The sequence below is a fragment of the Anas acuta genome, chromosome 4 (assembly GCF_963932015.1).
Source record: "Anas acuta chromosome 4, bAnaAcu1.1, whole genome shotgun sequence".
Lineage (NCBI taxonomy): Eukaryota > Metazoa > Chordata > Aves > Anseriformes > Anatidae > Anas > Anas acuta.
Window position 1 is genome coordinate 46,426,859 of NC_088982.1, and position 24,894 is coordinate 46,451,752.

The 24,894-nt window shown below is 34.7% G+C and overlaps 1 protein-coding gene across 9 annotated transcripts in view; it reads left to right on the forward strand.

Moving 5' to 3' along the window:
• The window catches only part of GRIA2 (glutamate ionotropic receptor AMPA type subunit 2), a 90,422-nt gene that overhangs the window by 53,176 nt on the left and 12,352 nt on the right, over positions 1–24,894 (forward strand). For 5 of the 9 annotated variants that reach the window (XM_068681074.1, XM_068681067.1, XM_068681065.1 and 2 more), the window contains exons 7-12: positions 10,573–10,740; positions 11,021–11,125; positions 11,856–11,966; positions 13,136–13,342; positions 13,844–14,214; positions 18,125–18,323. In XM_068681074.1, coding sequence (XP_068537175.1) covers positions 10,573–10,740; positions 11,021–11,125; positions 11,856–11,966; positions 13,136–13,342; positions 13,844–14,214; positions 18,125–18,323 — 1,161 coding nt within the window. The other 4 variants (XM_068681070.1, XM_068681071.1, XM_068681072.1 and 1 more) reach the window with 4 other exon arrangements.

The window sequence follows — 24,894 nt, forward strand, 5'->3', positions numbered from 1 at the left end:
CATAGAAATAGGCAAAAAAGTCCTTGAGCAGTCATCCAGTCCGTCCCCCTTGCGTGAAGACGGAATACCTGTGCCATAGTGATTTCACAGCTTTCCCAGGCAGTCAGTTGTACTGCTTAAACAGCCTTTTTGCTCTACCCTAAATAAGCCTTTGTCTCCTAATTCCTTGCTGCTTTGTCTGCTTCAGTGGATATGAGGAAGTTCTTTTTAGCTGTACTCCTATATTTGAAGATGGCTGCCACATTTGTCCTTGCTTTCCTTCTGGCTAAACTAAACTTTGAATTTTCTACCCTCAGATCTTGTTGATCATTTTGCTCTGGAACCTTTCTAGTTGCTACCCGTCTCCTCTTAAATGCCAGACTGGATTCAGCACTTCATCTGAGTGCTGTGCTGTATAAATGGAAATACTGGCTTTGTGTAGCTCAGACACAGTACTCCTTTCTGTGGTACTTTTTTTTTTTTTTTTTTTTTTTACCGTCACAACACTGTTGAACTACATTTATCTACATGAGATGCACACTAATATCCAGATCCTTTTTTGCATTGCTTTTCTGTACTGCTGCTGATTTAGACAGTCTCATACCATATCTGTGTATGGTACCATACCATTCCTGTAAAATAAAGGATTTTACACCTCTTTGCATTGAATTGCATTCCCTACCTGTCCTTCTTGAATAAGCCATTCATTTGCATATTTACATGCTAGTCATTTGAATTATCCTGCGCTTTTTGGAGTAGTGTATGTAATGGATACCTATTATAATATACCTATTATAATGTACCTATTACTGAGGTACGTTAACTCGCTGGTCTCATTTGTCTCTTCCATGATCTTACTCAATATCCTTCATCCCCTTTGATTTGAAGGCAGTTATCCAAATTGCCACTGTTCATAAATGAGCTTATGTCACCAGTTCCCTTGCATTCTGTAATTCTAAAGGTATGACTACACATTCTCTATGAAACAAATAGGAAAGCTGGTAGAATTTTTGTATTACAAATATATCATTTAAAGGAGGTTACTTGTCCCTAGCAGGTAAACAAAGAATGGTGTCAGTTGGAGAACGTCACGTCCAACCCCCCAGCAGTGGGGGCAGTATTATTCCTGCCATTGCATACATCACATTGCAAGCAAAAACACTGCAACTGTTACATTATCATTGGATTTACATCATAAAATATAAGTCATTGCAGTATGACCGACATTACAGTCACAAGTACAGTCTTAAAAATGGGGAAAGACACCTCTTCCTTTTTTTTTTTTTTGAAGTGTATTGCAAAGGGATGATGTTTGTTGAAGATTAATGCCACAGATGCCCATAAAAGGATCTGCGTCGAATTGCTTTAAAATTATATCTTAATAAAACATTAATTGAAATATATTTCACTTTCAGGACATAGATAAGATGTTACTTGTCACTGCATTGTGCCAGTTGATGAAAAACACCGTATTTATAAAAACTGCCTCTATTGTTGAAAAGAAAGAAACTTAAAACTATTGCTTCGTTGCCTTTTTTTTTCAAAAGGACTTATCTTTCCAGAACAAAGCTGAGACACTCCGTTTACCTCAAATTTAATTTAGAATGTGTCTGTTTTAACTGCATGTGTTCTCAGTCTCTGCATGCAATTCTTAAACTGCCAATAATGTGGAGGTCTTGAAACACATCACTGAACAGCCTGGCTCATTTCTTTGCTGCTAGCAAAGCAAAAGTTATTTTCTTTTGCATTTTTGTGTATTTACAAATATACTGGGTCTTAGGAGCCTTGTTGTGTCAGGCTATTGTGTCTAAGGCAAACCTCTTGCTATTGCAAAAGAACACTGAAAGGCAGTGCTCCATTCACATCCAAATACTCCAGCTTCCCTTATTAACCCTTTCAACGGGGGCAGCCCTTGGTATAATGTCAGGAATATAATGTCAGGAAAAGGCTCAGTTCATTACCTTTTGAGGGCTAGTGAGATATGATGAGTAGAAAGCCATCTTACCTTGTGATGAGCTTTCCTAAAAACAATTGAGGTTTGGTGTTTGCAGGAAGTACCTGAGACAACTTGTGTAAATATACAGAAACTGCATGCAGAAAAGAATTTGGGCACTGCCTGGTTGAAAGCCGAGAGCATCTCAGACTCATAGAGAATACCACTATCCTGGAAGAAGGTAAAAGCCCAATATTCATTGCAGCCCTTTTCAGTGGCTGAAATTCCTTTGTGCTGTTTTTGAAAACATTAAATTCTGAACAACTAGAAGATTGCATTTTGTTTCATAAACCCACCCCCCACCGATCAATGTGTAGCAATTGAAATATAAAATAATAGGTTGTTTTTACATTTTGATTTTGCTTTTAGTAGATTCACATTTTCAAGCCTTTTTAACAGTCCTCTAGTCTTGTAGAAAATTCTCATGAAATCTATTTGTTTTGTTCCTAAAAATACTGTGATAATAGAATTCAAAGCACATAGGTATAGTATCAAGTGGCATGCTGTTTATGATAAAATTGAAAAAAGTGAAAACTGCTGATCTTAAACTGGTCAGTCACGAAGAACGGGTAGGGAATACTTCAGAGCTTCTGGTTTAACTCTGTTGGTGCTGGTATACCTCAAGAAAGGAATATATAGAACATGCAGACAAACTTTTATACAAGTATATTTGTGTAATATACAAATGTATATTTACTCATAAAATATAAAAGTGCTTATTTAGTTTGCAGAAATAAATAAAATTTAGATGACTGATAATAACAAAGAAGACAGTGAAATTCAGGAAGCAGTCTAGATATAGACCACCTCTTTATTACTTAAGCAATATCATTATTTTGGGGGTATTATTTTCATGATTGCAACATGCTAGAACATGTTTTGTGTTTTTTTTTTTTTAATAAGAGTTAAAGACAGACATTTTAATAAGAGTTATAATTGATAGTCTGTTGCATCAATTATAGTTTCAATAGAAAAATATGGTTGATTATACCTGAATTCAAGTAATTCCATGTGAATTATAATAATTTATAATAATAGAAAAAGAGTTAGGTTCAGTATTGTTATTAGGTTCTAATAAAGAGTTGATCTTTTTAAGTGTCTGTATAAAACTGTGCTCTTGCATGTGTGAGATTTATCTGCCTACATTTTTCTTTCCTTGTGTTCTGTCTACCTGATTGCTGGGCACAAAAATACACATCTATCAGTTGGTGGTTTAACTGTCTAATTTTACTCAAATTTTGAATCCCAATATTCAGTCTTCTCTACTTGCGAAAATATATATGAAATATATAGGTGTAAGAAATTTGAATGTTAAACTACATGCCTCTTTTTAACAGTTTAAGGCTCCTTTACATAAGTAATCACCCATTCTAGGATAGCTTTTTAAAGAAAACTCAAAGAATGGAAGTCAGTGAAAGCAGAGGGTGGTTTGAGGCAATATCTCCAGCTTTGTCTCAGACATACAAAGGGTCTACAGATCCAGATCCTTTGATCCCAGATCCTACAAGTAAAAGTGTCTGAACTGTGCCAAAGCAAAATTTTTGCAGGACTTCAGAGGAGAACTACTCTGCCAGCTCCTGATATATCTGTGCAGCACTTCCTTTGAGTTTGAACCCACCTATCCTTAATAATTATCAGTGATTAAGGGTATTCAGCCAACAGAGCTCAGTGGATTCTTCCTGCCTCTGTTTTCCTAGGATCTCTTTCTCATTTTTTTCATCCAGTATCTCACCTGCATGTGATTGATCTAAACACATGGAGGCTGCTATTCCTTCATGCTGCAGAGCTCAGAAAGTACAGGTGTACTCTGGCATCACCAAGATCGGTGTTGTTTCTGGTAGGAGAGCTTGGTGGAGAACTGGGGACAAGAGATTTCACAGAGCTGAAGGTAGCAGTAGGAGGAAAGTGATTATTCAGAAAAGGGCTGTAGGTGGAAGGTGCAGAAAGGTGGTGGCAGCTGTGAGATGGCAGAATGCTGCTCAGGCCTAGGGGATAAGAGAGGAGGAGAGACTGAGGGTTGCCGATGTGAACAAGGAGAGGAGATGTGCAGGCTAACTGCTGGGGCCCAGCTGGTGTTAAGGACCTGCCAACACAGGTAGCAGACTATATTGCTAGCCAGCATCTAGGGGCAGCAGAGTAGAAAAGTGTTTATTTTGCCAGTAGTCTGGCAATGACTGCACTACTTCTTGGTTAAATCAGTGACCTACTAAAGCTGGTTTATTTAAATTCCATTAGTCTTTGTCTTGGAATTACTTTGGAGCAAACAGGAGAAAGGTGTTTTCCATAGACGCAATAGGTAAACACGTAGGCTGTTTGCTGGATAGGGTAGATGAGAATTGATCATGAAAATAGGAGGGCTTTGGATTCCTACCATTCACATGGTATGATGAAATAACTGATACCAAACGTTTGATCTAATCTCTAACAAAAAATATAGTTTTGTCTACCAATTCAGTTAATTGTAACAACCATGAGTTTTTTTCTAGAAAATGATACAGAATACACTTTCATAATCATGTCAATAATTTTCTCTTGGTTAAAAGCTCAATTCAACAAGGACGTTTGCCACAGATAATGCTCAAATGACCATTTTTATATTAAAAAAAAGTCTATATGTCAGTTAATACTTTAGTAAAATAGCATTTTACATTTTAAAATGTATACCTTCCTTACGTCACATATACTTTAATGATTTATCACTTTCATGTTAGTTTTTGAAGTGGGAGTGACTCTTGTGATAGAACATAGAAAAAGAAAGTTTCCAGTCTGTTTTGGGAGTAAAGCAGTTAAAAGCAAACAAACAAACAAAACCACACGGTAGGGTTGATAAGACACTTTCACTTTGAGAGCCTCTAAAAAGAGGTCATCATTCTAAAAGGCAGAGTGGAAAGCAGACAAAATGTATTAGGCTATTTTTTGTTTCTTAACTCTTAAGAAGCTTCTTTTGTGGACTAAAAACGTGATTCTGTGTTCTATTGCTTCTAGACTTGATACAAAAGATGTTTAAGTGTCAACAGACAGAAGAAACATTTTAAAGGCAGTTCTGAACACACCTGTTCATTTTTAGAAAGACGGCATAGTTTCATTGTTGATCTTATTTAAGATTGCATACATGTGCATATTGTTCTGGTTTTAATTTTCCAGTTTTAATTTTCCCATTTTTTGTATTTACACTCAAATATTCATAATAGCCCTTTCAAATCAGTTTCTTACAGCACAGTTTTTCAGGGGAGATTGTGGCCTTCCTATTTGTACATTCTCATCCTCTGCTTTAAATGCTCATGTATTGTGTATTTTCAATATTATAACCCATATACATCAGTGTTTGCTATTGAATCCTGCTGATTTTTAACACTGTGAAGAATAACATACTTTTCTCTAGCTTAGTCTTGAAGAAAAAAAGGTTTTATGGATTGGTATGGATATGATTAAAAAGGTATACATTTTTTATGGTTTACAGTAAATTAAAGGTGATCACTATCATCAAAAGAGCATTCCTCTTTTGAAAATGTATTCTTTTTAAGGTTAGAAGTAAGATTACACAAATAAATAATATTTTACAATTACTGTGTCAGTATGGCTAGTTTCCACAGTAAAGTGCCATGGATTAGAAAACACATTTTTAATAAATGAAATGCTGCAGTTTCAAATCCAAGTACAATGCTGCAGGTTGAAATCCAAATAATTGTTTCTACTATTTCTGCCAGGCACCATGGATTCAAATCTAAGTAATTGTGGGGTTTTTGTTTACTTTTTCACCAAGTTCCATGTGTTTTTTGGTGATATGGACCGATCATTAGGTTTGAGAATTAGGAAGGTTTAAAAAAAAAAAAACAAAAAACACACATGTAGAAAAATGGATAAGAATAGGGCAGGAATTAATAGACTTAATAAGGAACTTAGTAAAAAGAAGTGAGTGTAAATGGTAAACTTTTGCATTCCCATGCTCTGTCATGACTGCATGCAAGGTATAACAAGAGACCCCTAAGGAGGTAGCAGTTTCCCATCAGTTAGTGATTTTTGCATTGTCACTTGTCAGAACACTTTCAAATGTTTTCCAGGATGTGTATAATACTGTCAATTTTCAATATATTCCCCAGATAGCCTACTAGTTAAAGAACCTTAAGAAATAGTTGCACAAGTTGCATTTGACTACACAAAGTCAACATGAAGTAGTTGCTGAGTTACTTTACTAGTTCTTGACAAGTTACTGTTTATGTTACATATGTAGTTTTTATATATAATATATGAAAATGTAAGATTGCTTCTAGATCTGTATATAAGTTTTCAGCAGTTCTGAAATAAAAGACTTAGAGACTTTTTGGTGTATTTTTATGAAATTTTAAACCAAAAATGACCTTTGACAAAAAAGCACTATGAAAAGGCAATTATGTTTTGTTGAGTGGCACATACCAACACTCCTGTAGAGTAATACTTTGTTGTGGAAAAATATGCAGTTACAGATGAAAGCATAATCATAAAAACAAAATAAAGGTGTAGCATTTATTAAAACAAGGCACCATTTGTTGTCACAATTTACTGTGTTCAATTTAACCTCCATAGCTTACTGAAGTATTGCAAACAAGGTGATAAAATGCTTAGTGAACCGTTAAGGAAAAAAAAATTAAATGGTAATACAGAGTAATAACCTAACTATTTATATACCCGCAAGCTTCAGGGATGCACAGTTTGAGTCTTTGTATATACGTTGTTTTTGTTCTACATTTGTTTATATTTAAGTATATTTTAATTGCTTTAAAAAAGAAAAAATGCTGAGCATCTTATATGCATTGTATCCATTGTATTCTTATACGCTTATATCCATTTACTTTTGCAGCAAAGAACGCTTCCTTTATTACCTCTCTTTGAATATTACCTCCATCCAAGGAAAATACTCAATCTGCTTTTCTATCTTGTTTCTCTTAACCTCTGTGATGTAGGGTGTCTCTTCTTCTGCTTTTCCAATAGCATCCCCCCATACATGGTGACAAACCCTCTGCTGTACCTGTTTCAGTCTTAATTCAGCCTTCTTGAACACTTTCAGCTGCATACACTCCTCTAGCTGAGGTCTCCTTCAGTAGCACTGCTGTCTTTGACTCAGCTAGTCTATGCCCAAAATACCCTATCACTTGTTTGTCTTTCTCGCTGTTCTGTTACATTTCGACTGAATGGGTAGTTCAAAGTCCCCTTGGGTGGTTTTCATTTGTTTTAGTGTGTCTGCCGTATAGGCATCTGTATCTAAGCTGATCGCTCTGGACTCCTCTAATAGTCACATAAGTCACTGGAGACTAAATTAATGGAATCTAAGGCAAGAGTCATTTTATGTAAAGAAGGTGTCTAACATGTCAAGTGAATCACTCCCTGAAAATTCTCATTTCTTCTTTATGTTAAAAAAAAAAAAAAAGCAAACAAGGATAAATTTAGCCATTGCTGACATTGCTGGCATCCAATTACAGAGAAAATGAATTCCACTTTTTGTAATGCAAAATTCTTCCTTACTGTTTTTTTGTTTGTTTCTTTTACCTTTTTGCCTTCACATTTTCATTTATTATTTTTTTTACTGCTCAAGTATATCTTTTTATTATTATTATTATTATTATTATTATTATTACAATTTAAATCTCTGAGATTATCTTCCAGCTTTACATCTTCAGCAAGTGGACAGGCATTGGGTTAAACTCAGGACTAATAGACTAACATTATGTGACTGAATCTTTTTATAATATTTTAGAGCTTCAAAATATACATATAAAAAGAAATCTTGTGCTTCTGGGGATATTTTCTGGTGTTTCATCTTTAGAAGATTCAATTACTGACAGTATCTTTTAAAAAGGATACCGGGACTTTAAGGATTATTGGTATTTTGTGAATGACTGGGCAGCAGTTAAAAGTAAGAAAAGTCAGCATCTTGCCAGTTTTTCTTGGACAGCACATGATTAATATTTCCTATTCAGTCTTGGATGACGTTGTTTTATCTTTACTTTTGAGATTAATCTTTGGCAACTGCAATTGATAAATTTCATTACGTTCCATAGCACAGTTTGAACTTAGGTTGAATAAAATAGCATAAGGTCCTTGTGTTTTTTTTTCACCTTGGCAACTGGGGCATTTCACTTCATGTTTACTGAGAGAGAGGATTCTTTTTATAGGACATGCGTGCAGTCCATGTTTCATAGCAAATAACATAAAATCCTTAGGCACTTCAGAGTATTATACTATAGTTTATATTATCAGTTTATTATAGTTCTAGAATTATGAATTAAGTCATATTTTTGCATATTCTTTGCAACATTTTAATAAATACAGATAATTCTATAGGAACTATAGAATGGTAATGATAGTGTTTAATCTTAGATTTGCATGTCTTATCATTAAAATTGAAAGTGATTGAAATGAAGTTAGCAGATTTACAGTGCTGTAAAAGTAGTAGTCTGTAAGAGCCCATTACACTTTCAGAGAATAATATTCCAAGTAGTGCTCCCATTTATTTCCATAACACAAATCAGAACTTGAATGAATCTCCTCTATAAACTACAGTGAATCAAGACAAGGCTAATGCATCCTTTAACTTGTGACAACTGTTTTTCTGTACGCAGGCACATACACACATCCCTCTGCATGAGCAGGTTATTTGATGGTAATTTCTTGTTTATGGTCATGAGGTCACTTAGTTTCAATTGGTTAATGTTAAAGCTCTCTGCAGTTTACTGAATAGGTATAATAGTCCCCATAAAGAGCTGAAAATATATGTAACTAAAGCAGTAAGAAATGATGCAAGAAGTGTTTGCTTTCGTGGCATCCTCCACAGCATGAAGGTATAATATGTGGAGAATATATTGAGAGCCCTAGATTAAAGCTGATTTAAATTCAATTAAAGCATGTGGATTTTACATGTGGTGATGTATATACATATGGATGCATATGAATAGGCAAAGCCCTACACAAACTGAATATATGACTGAGTTGTGGATATTCAGGGTACTAATTTTATAACATAGAGATTGTATTCCTGAGATAAAATACTAAAATAAACCAGGGATCAAATGAGACATAACTGAATTAGATAGCACTACAACTTCTCAGTTTCAAGGTCTTATTTCCTCTGCTACTCAACGTATATTTTGATGGTTTATTGCAGTGCTGTATACAAAGTTTCTCAAAATGTAACAATGCAGTACAACAAATTTGTGTACTACAAATAAACACATTTGAAGTACTGTGGTTAACCAGTCACCCAAAATGACTCAGTCCTTTATCTTCTCTCTGTTATTCTGTCCTCATCTCCTCATCTATGACCCTACTTAATCACTGCTACTTCAGTAGCAGAAAGTCATGTCAGCTTCAGTCAGACTTTCCCTTCATTTTTCGGTTGTTCTGATCTCTTTAATTATTTCGATACAAGTCACTGTGAGGACTTTCTTGAGAAAATTCACATTAATCATCCAGTAAGCTTGTACATCTGAAAAAAAAAAAAAAAAAAAAAGAGTTCCACCTTTCTTTTCTTACTTTCCAAGGTCTAATAGTTGCATACAAAAATGACCTCAATTCAAAAGACTGCCTTGGTTACAATTACAAGAGCCTTCTGCATGACTTGAGCTAGCTAATTAAAATTCTTATTAAAGTTTGAACCATTGAAGCAAAAAGCCAATATATCATTTCTCACTGCTTTACAGTTTATATATTTTCAGCATCTAATAGCCTTCATAGGGACCATTGCATTCATTCATAAGGCTGTAAGTAGTTATATTCTGGCCCATATTTCCAAAAATGGGTCTTAAATTTGGTGTAATTGTAATGTTCTGGACTCATAAAGCCCATCCAACAAAGTCCTCAGTGTGTATGCACATGTGGTTTTTGTTCAGTTAGTTAAGATGTAACATTTTCCAGTAAATGAATATAAATGCTTTGGACTGTTGGGTCCCAGCTTGCGATGCATATGATCACTGGATTCTTCTCTGATATCTCAGAAGTTGTAAAATATAAAGCTCCTTATATCAGATAAGGAATGTGGGGGTTTTCCTCTCCTATAGTTCTTTGAGAGGCATCACTTCCTCCAGGCATCTCATCCCAAAACCTTTTTTTTCAAGTTGTTGCCCAAGGTATTGCATACTAGAAAACAGCTACTCTTGAGTTTCTATATTTAATAGATAAGAACATATATATGCAAATATATATTGTTTGGTTTTGTGGGTATATATGTGGGAGGAGGTGTGGTCTGCAGATCTGTATATAAATGCACCTCCGTGAAGGGTATAATCAAAGGAACAATATCTTATTTCTGTAGGCTAACTCAAGTTAAATAGTGGATTTTTTCCCCCCCCCTTAACCTCTGTGGACATTAGCTGTGTCTGCACACAGAAGTGTTACACAGTTGTAATGAGAAAGGAGTAGAATTCACACCATGAAAACAGCTGTAAGTCTTCAGTTTAGACTTACTAGTACTGTCCCCAACCTGAATCAGACCCAACTGATCTGATTTCAAGGAAGTTTTACTTTTGTCTTTATTTTTAATGTATTATTGTGTTTAATGGATTGAGAGGGTTGGAAGATCTGCTGAAACTGAAGCTGTTTGTTAATGAACTATTTTCATTCCTTTTCAGTATACATCTGCTCTGACCTATGATGCTGTTCAAGTGATGACAGAAGCTTTCCGTAATTTGCGTAAACAGAGGATTGAGATCTCCAGAAGAGGAAATGCTGGAGATTGTCTTGCAAATCCAGCTGTACCCTGGGGTCATGGTGTAGAAATAGAAAGGGCATTGAAACAGGTAGCTTCTCTAGAATGAATGCTGGGATGAGTGTGTGTGTGAAATCTTCTATAAATGCCTGAAAGCAACCTTCCAGTCTCCTAACCTGCCTTGATCTTGCTGGGAATAATGTGGAAGTTAACTCCTCAGGAACGTGTCCCTTTACTAAGATATGTTGGGTATGGAAAAGGGTCTAAACTGAATGTGTCTGAAAAATAAGTAATTATTTATGAAAACAAAATACATTTTCTAAAAAGGAACAAAATTAATTCTGTTACCACTTTCATCTTCACCTATATAGGTTCAGGTGGAAGGTCTAACAGGGAATATAAAGTTTGATCAGAATGGAAAAAGAATCAATTTTACGATAAACGTCATGGAACTCAAAAGTACTGGTCCTCGGAAGGTAATTTGAGTTGTCTTACAGTGTCTGTACTGGTTTTATCATGCTAAGCAATGGCTGAGGTAGGTAATGAAACACTGTGGATGAGTTAAAGCATGACTTGTCATAATGTTTATTTAAAGATATATTCTATGTTGGTCTTGCAGAACAAAGTAAAGATATGTATTACTTATTTCTAATAAATAGGAGTTTTTAGGTAAGTAATATGTGGGAATATTTTGTTTTCAGTTTTGTGTATTAAACTTTTTGCTTTTTCATCTGAAATGCTGAATGTTAGCCAGTAATTGCTAACAGAAGAGATACACTTCTGAATGACAAATGCAGAATACAGCTTTTCAAATACAGCTTTTCAGTGATGTTTCTTTAAACGTGATTATCTTCCTGGTCTAATTCCAAGCCTTTCAGGAAAAGCCAGTTTATCATGTCTTCCTAATATGGAGTATTTCATAATGTGTTCAACCCTACAGTTGGTGATATTACTACTAAAACTTGTTAATATTTGAATGAAAATGGTATACTTATATTAGACAAATTAATGTGAAAAAATGTCATGACTTCATTCTCGTTAATATTTGTTATAGTAACTATAAGTAGAAATATTTACACTGATAGATCTATAGCTAAAATAGTTCTCTATGGGCATAAATCATGGGCATAGTAGTAATATGTTTTACATTTTCTGTGAAAGTTCATATTCACTGGTGTCTGTGCATCCTATCCATGTAATCTTTAGATTGGATATTGGAGTGAAGTGGACAAAATGGTTGTGAATCCGCTTGATGGCCCTCTTGGAAATGAATCTTCAGGACTAGAGAATAAGACTATTATTGTCACCACTATTTTGGTAATTAACCTCATATTTTGTCCAAAAACAGTCAGTCCTACAGTGATTTGTTTTTTCTGATTATATTAGTTTAAATATAAATAGTCTCTTTATTTTTTGAGATTTTGACATGTTACTCATTATGTTGCATAAATAAAAATTGGAAATTAAGGATATTTGGTTCAGTATGTGGTTTTCTTCTGTAGCAGACAGTCATTGACAAGGAAATGAACATCATAGAAAGTTAAAATTTTTAGGCTAGAAAATGGGAATGAAATACCTACTTTCAAAGAAGAGCACTTTGTCTAAATGGCAGAGCCATAGTGTTGATTTTTAACTGGTTGCTGTGCTTACTGGAGAATGGATTTTCCAAGCAGAGAAGAGACTGTTTTTCAAACTTCAGAATTGTAGTATCCAGAACTGCGGACTGCTAAAGTGTAAGATAAAACATTAAAAGTTATGTTGTAGTTGTTTAGAAAATAACATTATGAACTGCTATATAGCAGCATTTTTCTGTTAATTGCAAAGCTTCTTTATTGGTTTGGTTAAGTCACAGAGTAGCATAGAAACATCACTGGATGCAAGAATCAGTTGGGTAACAGTTGAGCAAAGAGTGAGATAGATTCCTTTAATATGATGTATGAGCCATAAATAGTTTTGCTGATGATAGAACTCCACTGCATATTTGTAGTTAACTGTTTTCATGTGAAATAATTCAATAAAGATATTGAATTATCTTGGAAAGCCTGAAGTGTTTTCCCAGGAATGTATGTAGTTGTGAAATAGGAAGAAATTTTGTATTAAGTCAACAACAAAAACAACTAAATGTCTTTGCCTTCTTCCATCCAAACTGTAAGAGAGAAAGAAACAGGTTTTGGAAATTATTCTCTCTTCTCTGAATGCATAACTCCTGTTAACATTCATGACCATTATTAACATACTGCTGGGAATCACTATGCCTGTAAGTATTGTTATTTGTATATGACTGCAGAGAATGTAGCTTTTAAATGTTTTACAGGACATGTTACATTAATAATTAACAGCTGATATAATCATATGTAGCACATATGAGTCAGATGCTATCTTGTCTTTTTTCTTATATCTAAAAGGAAATTTATTAATCTGTGAAATGTACAACTGATGCAATTGGTCTCTTTACAAAGTAGCTAAAGCAAGATATTTCTGTGCAGGAGTCCCCATATGTTATGATGAAGAAAAATCATGAAATGCTTGAAGGAAATGATCGATATGAGGGCTATTGTGTGGACCTAGCTACAGAAATTGCCAAGCATTGTGGATTCAAGTATAAGCTCACAATTGTTGGGGATGGCAAGTATGGGGCCAGGGATGCAGACACAAAAATATGGAATGGGATGGTTGGAGAACTTGTTTATGGGGTAAGAACATATTTTATAATAAAGCCATTTAAATTACTGATGGATGAATATGGGATTTGGGTTAGTTTTCTCTACAGAGTAGTTGAAAAATATGTAATTCCTTTGATGGAGAATTAAAAGCTTGTCTTGGTATCAAAAAATGTTAAATGTAAGGCATGGATTTAGATTTTATATGCAAATGAAGTTGGAAGGGAAATGAGTGCATATTTCATCCTCCTGACCAGGCAATGGATTTTACTAACATTTTTAAATGTCATATAAAGGCATGTGTAAATAAGGAAGCTTGGAATATGTCAACCATATGTATTTCAGTAAGAAGAATTTCAACTAAAAATTTCTGAAATTCTCCATTGGACATTTTTAATGAAAAGGATGTTGCTACTGTGTCTTCTGTCCTGTTTTGCATTTATGAAATGCAATACAAACTAAACTGTTCTTTGCTCTGATCGTTATATTATCTATTATCTATTATTTGCTTTTTTTTTTTTTTTTCCTTTACAGAAAGCCGATATTGCAATCGCTCCATTAACTATAACATTGGTGAGAGAAGAGGTGATTGACTTCTCAAAGCCATTTATGAGTCTGGGGATATCCATAATGATCAAGAAGCCTCAGAAATCCAAGCCAGGAGTGTTTTCATTTCTTGATCCATTAGCGTATGAAATCTGGATGTGCATTGTTTTTGCCTACATTGGGGTCAGTGTAGTTTTATTCCTGGTCAGCAGATTTAGCCCATACGAGTGGCACACTGAGGAATTTGAAGATGGAAGAGAAACGCAAACTAATGAATCAACTAATGAATTTGGGATATTTAATAGTCTCTGGTTTTCCCTGGGTGCCTTTATGCAGCAAGGATGCGATATTTCGCCAAGGTTGGTTACTCGCCCATTTCAACTTTGTGCGTTTTTGGTCTCAGCCAGAGGAGGTTCATGGTGCATATATTTTCACTCGGAAAGAAATCATTGCTATAATTTATTTCTTCCATACCAAAATCACAAAAGTCCTTGAAATAAAGACAGTTCTCTCTGACAAAAGGTAATGATGTGTTTGATCGATACTGTCTTAATGTCGATCATGTATTTGCCAAGTGAAGTTGTATACACCATGTAGAGACTGTAAAATGCATAAGGTTCAAATCATTCCATGCCGTCTTGGAGGGGTACCGTGTTTTTGCTGCATATTCCCATTTTACAGTTGACATTGCATTTGGTTCACAGCAACTGTAATGGGAAAAAAGGGTAATGTACTAGCCATGAACTACACAGGCATCACTTTACCACTAAAACTCACTACATATCATAACACAGTTATTAATCCATTGTTTTTTCTATAGGAGAGCCTTAAACTGAAATAGAAGCCATGTGATGACTCTAATTCATTGTGAATAGTTGCAAAATGTTGTTTTTCTATGGCCTACTTTTATGTAAGTCACAAAGGAAGTTGCTAAAATGAATTTGAAGCTCCAGTTTATAAATGCTTAATTCCTCATGGATTTTAACCTACCTTATTAGGAACAACTCTGAAACACTTAAGTTAATTCCTTTGCAGCTCATTAAATATTCTATTTCCCTTGTGCGCAAGTGGTTCTAGCCTTGATTCAGCAAAGTGATAAGTAGGTAGATAAATAACTACTTGCTGCTTGAAGGAACTGTAGTAAGAAGTGAAATAGGGCAACTGAATTTAAGGAAATAAAATCAAAAGACCTTCCTAACTATACCAAGCAAGTTAACTTTCTTCTCAATGTCCTAAATTAAGACAGGACATAGTTCAATTTCCAGAGTCTTGTGGCTGTTGTGCAAATAAATCAGATGGAAGGAGCATCTTATATCCAAGTCTTGTATCCTGAAGGGCAATGACAGATTTTCAAGATGTGCTGCTGTAGACATAGCAGAACACTTACTGTGTGAGAGAACTTCAGCGATTCTATGTAACTCGCACAGTGAAAGATGGCTGCGGTTATGGTGAAAGATGTGATAGCTTTGGCACGTAATACATTAAGAACTGTATGCAAGAAATTAGATGGTGAAGAGGGATCAAATTGTTTCAGGTCATGAGAAGCTGTATTAATTTCAGTCCTTTGGGTTTTTGTATTGATTATATACTTTACAAGTTTAGTTGTCTGCAAAGTCCTCTATTAGCTGCAAAATTATTTTTATTGAAGCAAGGCCATAGTTGAATTACAATTTTTTTTTTCATTTTACTGACTATTAAAGCATGACAGTTGTTGTGCATTGTTTGATAACATTTAAAAGGTGTTGCAAGAATAATGATAGTAAATGACCATCATAAAAGGTGCATGAAACTGAAATTATTTTGGAGATTCAAGCGGCAGATTTATTGTCAGTGAAGTGTTTAACACTTTATTTCATTACAAACACATTTTGAGGAAAGCATTTAGTTTGTATATTATCTCAGTTTATTATGAAAATATAAAAGGGATGCAAACACCTTAGTTATTTTTGTTCTTGCACCAAAACCCTCCCTAGGGAATCTGAACTCTTTGCAAATGAATTTCAGTAAATGTGGTTAGGAATCTCTTCAAACATTAGCAAAATATTTGTAGTTCTATCATTTCCCTAATAAGGGTGTAAGAATTGTAGAACTACCAAGAAGCTAGGGCTTCCTGACTCTGAAATAGAAGTGATGCTGAGTAAGACAGGACCATCTGGAAACTGGTCTGCAAAAAAAAAATCCCAACGTTGCCATTATGGATAGCACAGAGGAGACAATGGTAATATACAGCAAAGTTTTCCTGATATTTTTATATGGGATTGTGCTCTCAGTACTAATACATAATACCTTTCTAAGTGCAAAACATGGTGAACAAATCAAGGTAATTATGCATGAAAAATTTAGTTTAGTATTTAATTATCTGATGTGTGAGGTATTTATACAAGTGTGGGTTCATGCTAGCGTATAATTGTACAACTTTGTATTTTTTTCAAAATACACACAAAAAAAGAAATGGTTTATTTAACTGGGACAGACCTTATCAGAAATTTCTGAATACTAAAGGCACCACGAAAAAATTTACTTAAAAATGTTATGTGGGAGCATAATATCTAGATTGGTATTGAGCTTATTCTTGTTTTACAAGGTCAGTAGTAGTTTTGTTTGATTACAGATCATGGGTTTTTGAAGATGATGAATTATCATTTATAGTAGATATCAATACAATAAAAAGTACCATAAAATTAGCAGCTATTAAATGCACAATCATAGATTTTACCTTGCAAATGTATATGTATCATATAATTCAGTCTTTGAATTGTAGAAATTTATATTTTCAGTTTACATGCATGTCAAAATGATTTTTTTTCCAAAGGTGACAGAAAACATGTTTACAGAACACATTACAATCTAGAAAGCACTTGAAATAATGTCTTTTCTATAGTCCTCTTTAATAACATATTCTGGACCCACATCTAACTTGATTTTCATGTAGTGGAGTGACTTACTGAGTCTATAGTGACATGGAATAAATCTTTTCATGTCTGAATTACCACAGAAATATTTTACAATGACAGTTAGTGAAAATGACTTGTCCAGAATTGGTTCCATTTACTTTTGTTCCCAGTTCAATAAATCAGCTTTACACAACTACTGTGTTTAAAATTAAAGCATACTTTTAAAATGCATATAGATAATTAGACCTATACTCTATATCTTGTTGTATGTATAGTATCAGAAGAACTCTGACATCTCATTCACAATACTGTAAGCTGGGTAAATGATTTTTGATTTGTTTACTTGATAGGTAGAGGAGACACATCAGTACATACCTAAGCTACTGCAATGCTAGACTTTTAACTACATGTACATTTCTGCCAAATACTTAAGTACCTCTCCAAAGATTATGTACTCCTTCCTATAATGTCTTGTTTGGAAACAAAGTAGTGAGTAATTCAAACTTTAAAAGATGATTCAAAAATGGTAAGTTTGACAAAGATGGCAGTATCAATAATTCTATCAGCTTTCCAGTATTGACAATCAGTGAATTTCTCTAGTTATATACTGTTTTATATATTTTCTTGAGTTCTCTTCTCTTCTTTCTTCTTGAGCAGGAGATGCAAAACAAAGATCCATAAGAGCCCACCTGCTGCAGTTAGAAACATCATATTATATAAAAATATACTTTCTTTACCATTTTTCTTTATTATCAGTTTGCTTGTTTCATGTCCAGTCGTCAGTTTGTTAAATGCTTGTATATTTCAAAAGTCGTGTGCACTTTTTAGTTTATGGATATTCCCTGGGCCAGTTTTTATTGCAAATAATGCTATTTATTTCTCAGTATAGGTTGTCCACAGCAGCATAAGACATTGTTTTGTGAAAATCAGTCTTTGTCTGAATGTCTTATGAAAACAAGAAAGCTAAAGAGACTAAATTTTTAAGTACATAATGATTTATCTGAAAGCTCTGTTTCACTATTTTTGTATTATTCTCTTCGTGTCACATAAATTCACTTTAGCGAGAATAACAAGCTAATGTGTTAATATAGCACACTGAGATGAGCGGTTTAATTTCAGAGTTCAGGACACTGAAGAGCTGGATCACTAAATTCTCCCTAAAGTAAATGCTGGAGTCCTGATTTCGGCAAAAATCCAGATGTAGTGGATGGAGTATGCATTGATTTCCCATCTGATTAGTATGCAGATCTGCACTATAAGATAGCTTGAAATGCCTCCCTATAGTATAATGCATCATTTGCATAAAACTGATAACATGTGTTCCTTTTTAGGACTTTCATTTCACCTTACAAATCCATTTCATACTTGTTATTAGATCCCTGTCTGGGCGCATTGTTGGAGGTGTGTGGTGGTTCTTTACCCTCATCATAATCTCATCCTACACGGCTAACTTAGCTGCCTTCCTGACGGTTGAGAGGATGGTGTCACCCATTGAAAGTGCAGAGGATCTTTCCAAGCAAACTGAAATTGCTTATGGAACATTAGATTCTGGCTCCACTAAAGAGTTTTTTAGGGTAAGAATTTCTACTTTTTAGATTTCTGTTTTGTTGTGACTAGGTCTCCACTCTTTAAATGTTTTCTCCCTGGGCTTTATTAAAAGGTTGCTATAAAAATGTGATATGTGCAGCCTAACTTGCAGATATATGTGTTTTAGTTTACTCATTACAATAGCATGTTATTATCTATATATAAATATAAGGGCCATGTTATAAACAATGCAAAGTAAAAGTGACTGCAAGGAATTACCTACAAAATATTCCACTGTAAAGAAAAAAAACAAGATCTGATCATAGAAGGGAGTTGACATCATTCATCTAGGCTGTAAGACAGTAGTTAACAATTTTAAACAAGACTGATAGTTGTGCTATATTTTAGATAGTCATGCAGTATATAGGAACATGGGAAGGTGCACAATCATGCTTTAGTATTTCACATGATTTTTCAAACTTACTAATGAGGAATGGGTTACAATCCTGTTGGCAGCTGTGGTAAATCCATTCCTGCTTTTGAAAACAGTTATTGTATTTGCATTACAGTTATGTGTTTGGAAGTCTGTCAGTCCTTACCTTGTACTTCAGTGTGTTTCAGTTTTTAAAATTTAAGACTGCCAATGTGTGAGTTTCAAGCTGCCCTTAAAATACCAGCTACCATGGTGAAATCCATCAGAGCAGACACTTAAGGCTGCTGAGAAAAGCACTGTGACTTATTTGCAGTGTCTGTGCACTCTAAAATGGAAGTGGGTCTGAAGTGCTACAAGTATGAAGAACTTTTTTGTTTTGTTTTGTTTTTTTAATTAATTTTTCTGTGGATGGTAAGAGTGTTAGGCTTAAACAACATGTATTTTAAAACAGGTGGAAATACTATATTTACATTTCAAATAGAGTTTGCCATGGAAGCAAAGTGAAATAGTTTCTCACTTTTTTTTTTTTTTTTCTTGTGTACTGTATAGAGTAGTAACTGTTGGATTGTGGTTTTCACTAGACTTTGTGACACTTACTTGACTGGTAGCATACCAAATAGGAACCGTACTTGTTTCAACTGTGGACAAGCATTTTTTTCTGATTTTAATGAGTCCTGTAAGAAGACATGGTGCTGATTGCATTTCTGCTGTTCTGAACTGAAACTAATGTCGGGTGTGTAAGCTAGTAAAAATGAAGTTTGGGTTTTGGTGCTAAGTGTTGAGAAGCACACAAATATTTTTCTGTTTTTGAGAGCATAAAGTTTTTAGATTGTGGCTATACTGGGGACTGAATGTGAATTAACAGTAGATCAGTTATTTTGATTAGTTTCTCTTTAGAGAGTTTCAGGCTCTTTTTGTTGTTTTCGTTTTTTAAAAAAAATGTGTATAGAGTGGTACGTAGTTTTTGTTCTACTAATTTGTTAATGTTGGTTGAGATGCTATCTGTGATGGTTACTTAGAATTAGAAGGTTTAAACTCATGTGCATCTTCCTAATTACACTTTAACACAAATAGTGTTTCCAGTGGTTACCTGAGCATAAAAAACTTACTTTTGTAAAAATAAGTGAAGGCTTTGTGAGGACGTGTTCTTCACCTTTTGTTCAGTTAGCTTTTGCTCTGCACAAACAAGGTTATAATGACCTCTGAAAATTCCTTCTCAGCAATTTCTATCACAAACAATTCGATGTACTATGTGTAATGCCACTGCTTAGCCCAATGGTTCTATCTACTGTTTGCTCTAAATTACTTAAGCTTGCACAGCTATTTTTCAAGAAATAAAATTTGTCATAAATTCTTTCTAGGAGACCTAAAACTCAGGTTTCAAGAATCAAACTGTCTGCTAAAGGTGATGTGAAAGCAGTCTCTAGCACAGACAAGACTAAAATTTCACTCACAGTATTTCTCTGCAGTAAATGGATTGGAGTGGATGTGACCTGAAATTAGGACTCAAATTCTTTGAACAGCTGGAAATGAGCATTTTTCTAGCACCAAGCTAAATGGACTGTCTGTCACAAATTAAGTTTGTTTGCTTTGTTTCTCCAGTTAGTCTGCTTTCTCTTCAAGAGTTGATATTCTTTTCAAGATTGTTTTCGGTGGAATGTATATTGTATCTAAATCATCACTAATAGAGCCCTCATTTCTCAGCATAAAAGTAGAGGTTATTGTATACTGTAAGAACAGTAAATAGAATTTGCCTTGCCTTGCAAAAACATGTTTTGTGACAGTAATTCACACAAGTGAACAAGAGATCCTTCCATTGGGCAACTGGGTAAGTAGAGGAGTTCATGAATTATGTAGTTTAATGCTAAAGTAAACAGCACATTCAAAACTTGAGAGGTTTTGAAGAAGCACATTTAATGCCAGACAACTGAGCTGTTTTGGTAAAGGTGGATTTGGGAAGAAGAAAGAGAATCAAGATGAGGAAGATTAATTGTCTGGTACTTTGTATTCAAGGAAGAACTTAGGTTTCTGGCTCTTCAACAATGTGATCTGCTTTTCAGTCTGAGCAGGAGAAAACGCTTCTGATTCTTTTGTGATACCATAAGAAAACATTAAAAAGGTACCACCTTTTATTTGATTCTTGCTAGCATTAAACCACTTTCTTTTTCAGCCAGTGGGACCAATAGGTTGGCAAGATGATGTTGCATGTGATGATATATATAGAAGGGCAGAGAGAAAGAAGATTGGTTATTATTGTCGTCTCTTAAGAATAGAGCTGAAGAGGTGACCCCTTACTAGCATTACTATCGATGAGAAAGTAGGAAGACAAAGAGAAGAGAGTGTCAGTGTGCCTAGCACTGCCTTATAATGCTTTCCTCATCAGGGTTTGCTGTTTAGTAAGTTTAATTGTGAACTAAGTAATTTTATTGTGAACTAAGTGTCATTTTGGAGAACAAATAAACATCTATGCCTGATTTCTAGCTTGAAAAATTTTGAGTCAGTAAATGCAGGCACAAGAGTTACTTTATGTGAACATGAGGCCATAGTGGGTTTTGTTGGTGGTGGTGGTGGTGTTTTGTTATTTTTTTCTGTATCAGGGCACCTCTGACATGCTGGAGTCCCACTGAAATATGTGAGCTGATGAGGAAAATAGTTATAATGGTTAATGATGAAGCTATTACTGTAGAAAAAACATTTAACCATTGATACCTTTGAATATTATAGTTTTCTTAATGTGAATTAATTACCTGTTTTAATGATTTGCTTAACAAGAACAATTTAAAATACTGAAAGGAGAAGAAAACATTCTTTAAAATTGCTTGCTCAGTTTTCTGAAGGTTATGCATTTGACTTTGGTTTTTATGCACCCAAAATTGTTACAAGTACTTGCAGATGGAACAGCATGTAACTACATGTTGACTTTAAATTTAAGTTAACTCAAATATAAAGGAGGTTACATGAGCTATGCAGAGATGCTTACTACACAGGAGTTGTTCATTTTAATTCACTCTGACTCTCTTCAGAGATTTTCAGTTTTTGATGAAGATTGGACAGAATCCAGTACCCATGGATGTGAAGCAGTACAGAAAAAACACACCGTTTTGGGTTGCTTTCCATGTTCACAGACAAATTTTATGGAAAGATAAAAACTTGAATATCACACAGGGCAGCACCTCAGCTCAATTTTGTGAGCAGCTAAAGGCAGTGTGCATATATGCCTTGCAGCAGGTGGGTTAGATGAGTAGTGTGAAGTATGCCAGAAATGAGAAAGGAAGATCTGTTACTGGATAACAGTAACCTGCTATGTGCTACCTGTTGTCAGGTGTGTAAGGTGAAATTCAGCAGCTGCTAAAAGAAAAGAAGAAATAATTGCCGACATTGTCTTCAACCTTTTTTTTTTTTTTTCCTGGAATATCTACAGAATGATTACAATATCTATGAATACATTTGTTGTTCTGACTTTCAGAGTTTCATTGGCAAGCATTTTTATTTTCTGAATGAATCATGAGTGATTTGTTGGAGAAGTATTTGATGTTAGATGAATCCAAACAATATTCTGTCTTCTTTAAAATGTGTTGCGGGCATTTAGTGATTGTTCTTCCCTATTCCTCCGTCATGACTTCTTCCTACAGAGAGAAAGAGAAAATGAATTTATTTTATCCAATTCTGATTTGGTGGAAGTTATTGTTCTAGACCATGGTATTTTTCTGTTCTTCTCTGTGAAGAAGGTATTTCTGAAGAGTAAAGGGCTTCATTTGTGTTACCTGCTGTTTTTAAGATGGAATGATTCACCACAAGGATATATTTTTTTCTTATTTTCCAAACAGGAGTTCTTAGCAATAATCTAAATGTTTAAACTTAGCTGAAAACTCCTGTTTTGAATAACTGAATATATGTATATGATGTAAGTGAAAGAGTTGAGTTCAAATCTTTGTTCAGCTTCTGTGAATGCTTAAATAACATAAACTTTTTGAGATGTTACATTAGCCTGGGCAAGTCAGGGTTGTCACATTAGCTTTTTTGTGTCAGGATTCTAGTCACCTACATTAAATACATGTTGGTTCATGTCTGCAGTGGACATGTCTGGTACCAGCGGCTACAATGTGGGGTGAACAGAGTAATCCAGGTGTAGGTTAGAAAAACATGGGTGGAGGAAATAGTGGGTCACCACAACCTACAGACAGTATGGTAGTATGCATATAAGCTAGTCCATATCATTTGACTCAGAGATAATAGCCTTGGCACTCATGACCAAAGACATTTGCATTGCCTTGACACTTTATGTTTTTTGAGGTACATACTGACTAACTTTACAGTTAATGACCATACACTAGTTGGAGAGCATCAGTTGGCACTGAATCAAGAATCAGAACTGATAAAAAGGGATGAACAGGAATTGTAGTCCAGTGTTCTTGCTGCTGCTTTAAGACAAGAAACAGAAGCTTTGTACATCCTGTGTAGAAAATACCACACAGAAGTAATGGTTTTGGGAGTATTAAAAGGAGGGGGGAAAAAAAAAAAAGGATGTGTGGGGGTGGGTGGTAATGACAGTAAAAATCAGCAGGAAAATATTACTTTATAATAATAATGTTATAGGCACAAATTTTCTTCAATGGCAGATCAGTTAGAGATCTGAGAGTTAGGTCTCTTAACTCTTTCTATATTTGTAAATGCTAGAACAGTTGCTACTAGCAGGACTGCAAGTACAATCCAAGTCTTCAGAGTTCTTTTACTGAGGAGGGATATTTGTCACTTCTGCTATTTACTAGTGGCTCTGTCTTGCAAATAGTACTTTTAGAGTTCTTAGTGCAACTGAAAACCTAAATAAAGATATGTAGTTCATTGTGGTTGCATTTTCTCCTGGGTCTACAGCCTGAAGTAACGGGCAAAACATTGAAGAAATTGTGTGTGGCTGTGCTTTTCCAGAAGTACATGTTTTTCTCAAATCAGAGGTGGATTGTAATGGTTACAACATGAACAGGACTGCAAAGCATGGCTTGAAAGATCCAAGGATCATTTCAGTTGGTCGTGTACACGTGCATCATCTCTACAGTTGTCAGACAGAAGATACTACTTGATGGAGCGCAAAATGGTGGGTCAGTGGAATTTCATCTCTCCGGTATGTACTATTGACATTATCTACAATCACCAAGTATTTTTACCTTCGGTGATTTCTGAGCAGCTGCTGTAAAGGCAGTTCATGTCTGTATTAACCAAGATACATGATTGAACTTTGAGAGGGGAAAAAAGTCACTAACCCAAGAAGACAGACTGCTGCACACCTAACACTGCAGAAATTAATTTTAAGGCAATGTGTGTGTGTGTTAACTTCCTAAGTGTTTCATGCTGAATTTTTATGGACTACAGCAGTGGAAGAAAGAAACGAAGTACAGCTGTGTAAGTATGCAAGCTTAACATTCAGCAGAACATTTCCATGATTTCTGTGTGCTTGGAAGCTTATTGAAAATGAATACCAAAAGGAAACAAAAATGGCACAAAGCTAATTCCTTTTAAACTTCAGTCATCTTTTTGCTGCTTGCCCATCGTTCATCAAAAATATGTATAAAACTGGTAAAAAATGAAATCAGTCATTCTACCACTATCACTTTAAAGGATGAATTGGAAATAGTCTGTGAGGTCAGAAGGCATCTCAAAAAGAAGTGATGTGCAGAGCAATATGAGACTAATTTACTTTCTCTCTGCCTACAATAGTTTTATTTAAAAACTTTTTATATTTATGTATGTTCAAACCAACAGTGTGAGATGGACAGACCAATCTCTTTTGTTCTGTTTTGGTAGCCCTTAAGAATTGTTCCTTTGTCAAATGAAAAGCAAGCAGAATTGCTCCATTAGAAAGAATTGTTACTTAGCTTTCACTGAGCAGAGTAAGCAGGAGGCAAGAGCTCTGGAATGGAAAGTTAGTCATGGAAAAAATGATGGAAGTATAATAATCCATACTGTTTTATAAAGAAGTCCTTTTCATAGTGAAAGGCCAGAAGAAAACATTAGAAGAGCTGACATTCTTCCCTTGAGTCATTTCTTATGAAAAAGTGTTGTCTTTTGGGAGGCAAAGAAAATTGGCCTGAAGATTAGTATTCTTGTCTTTTCTGAAGATCTTCAACACAGTCTAGTGCTTCTAGGTTTATGAGTACTTTGAAATAGTTCTTTAACTTTTGAAGTTGATA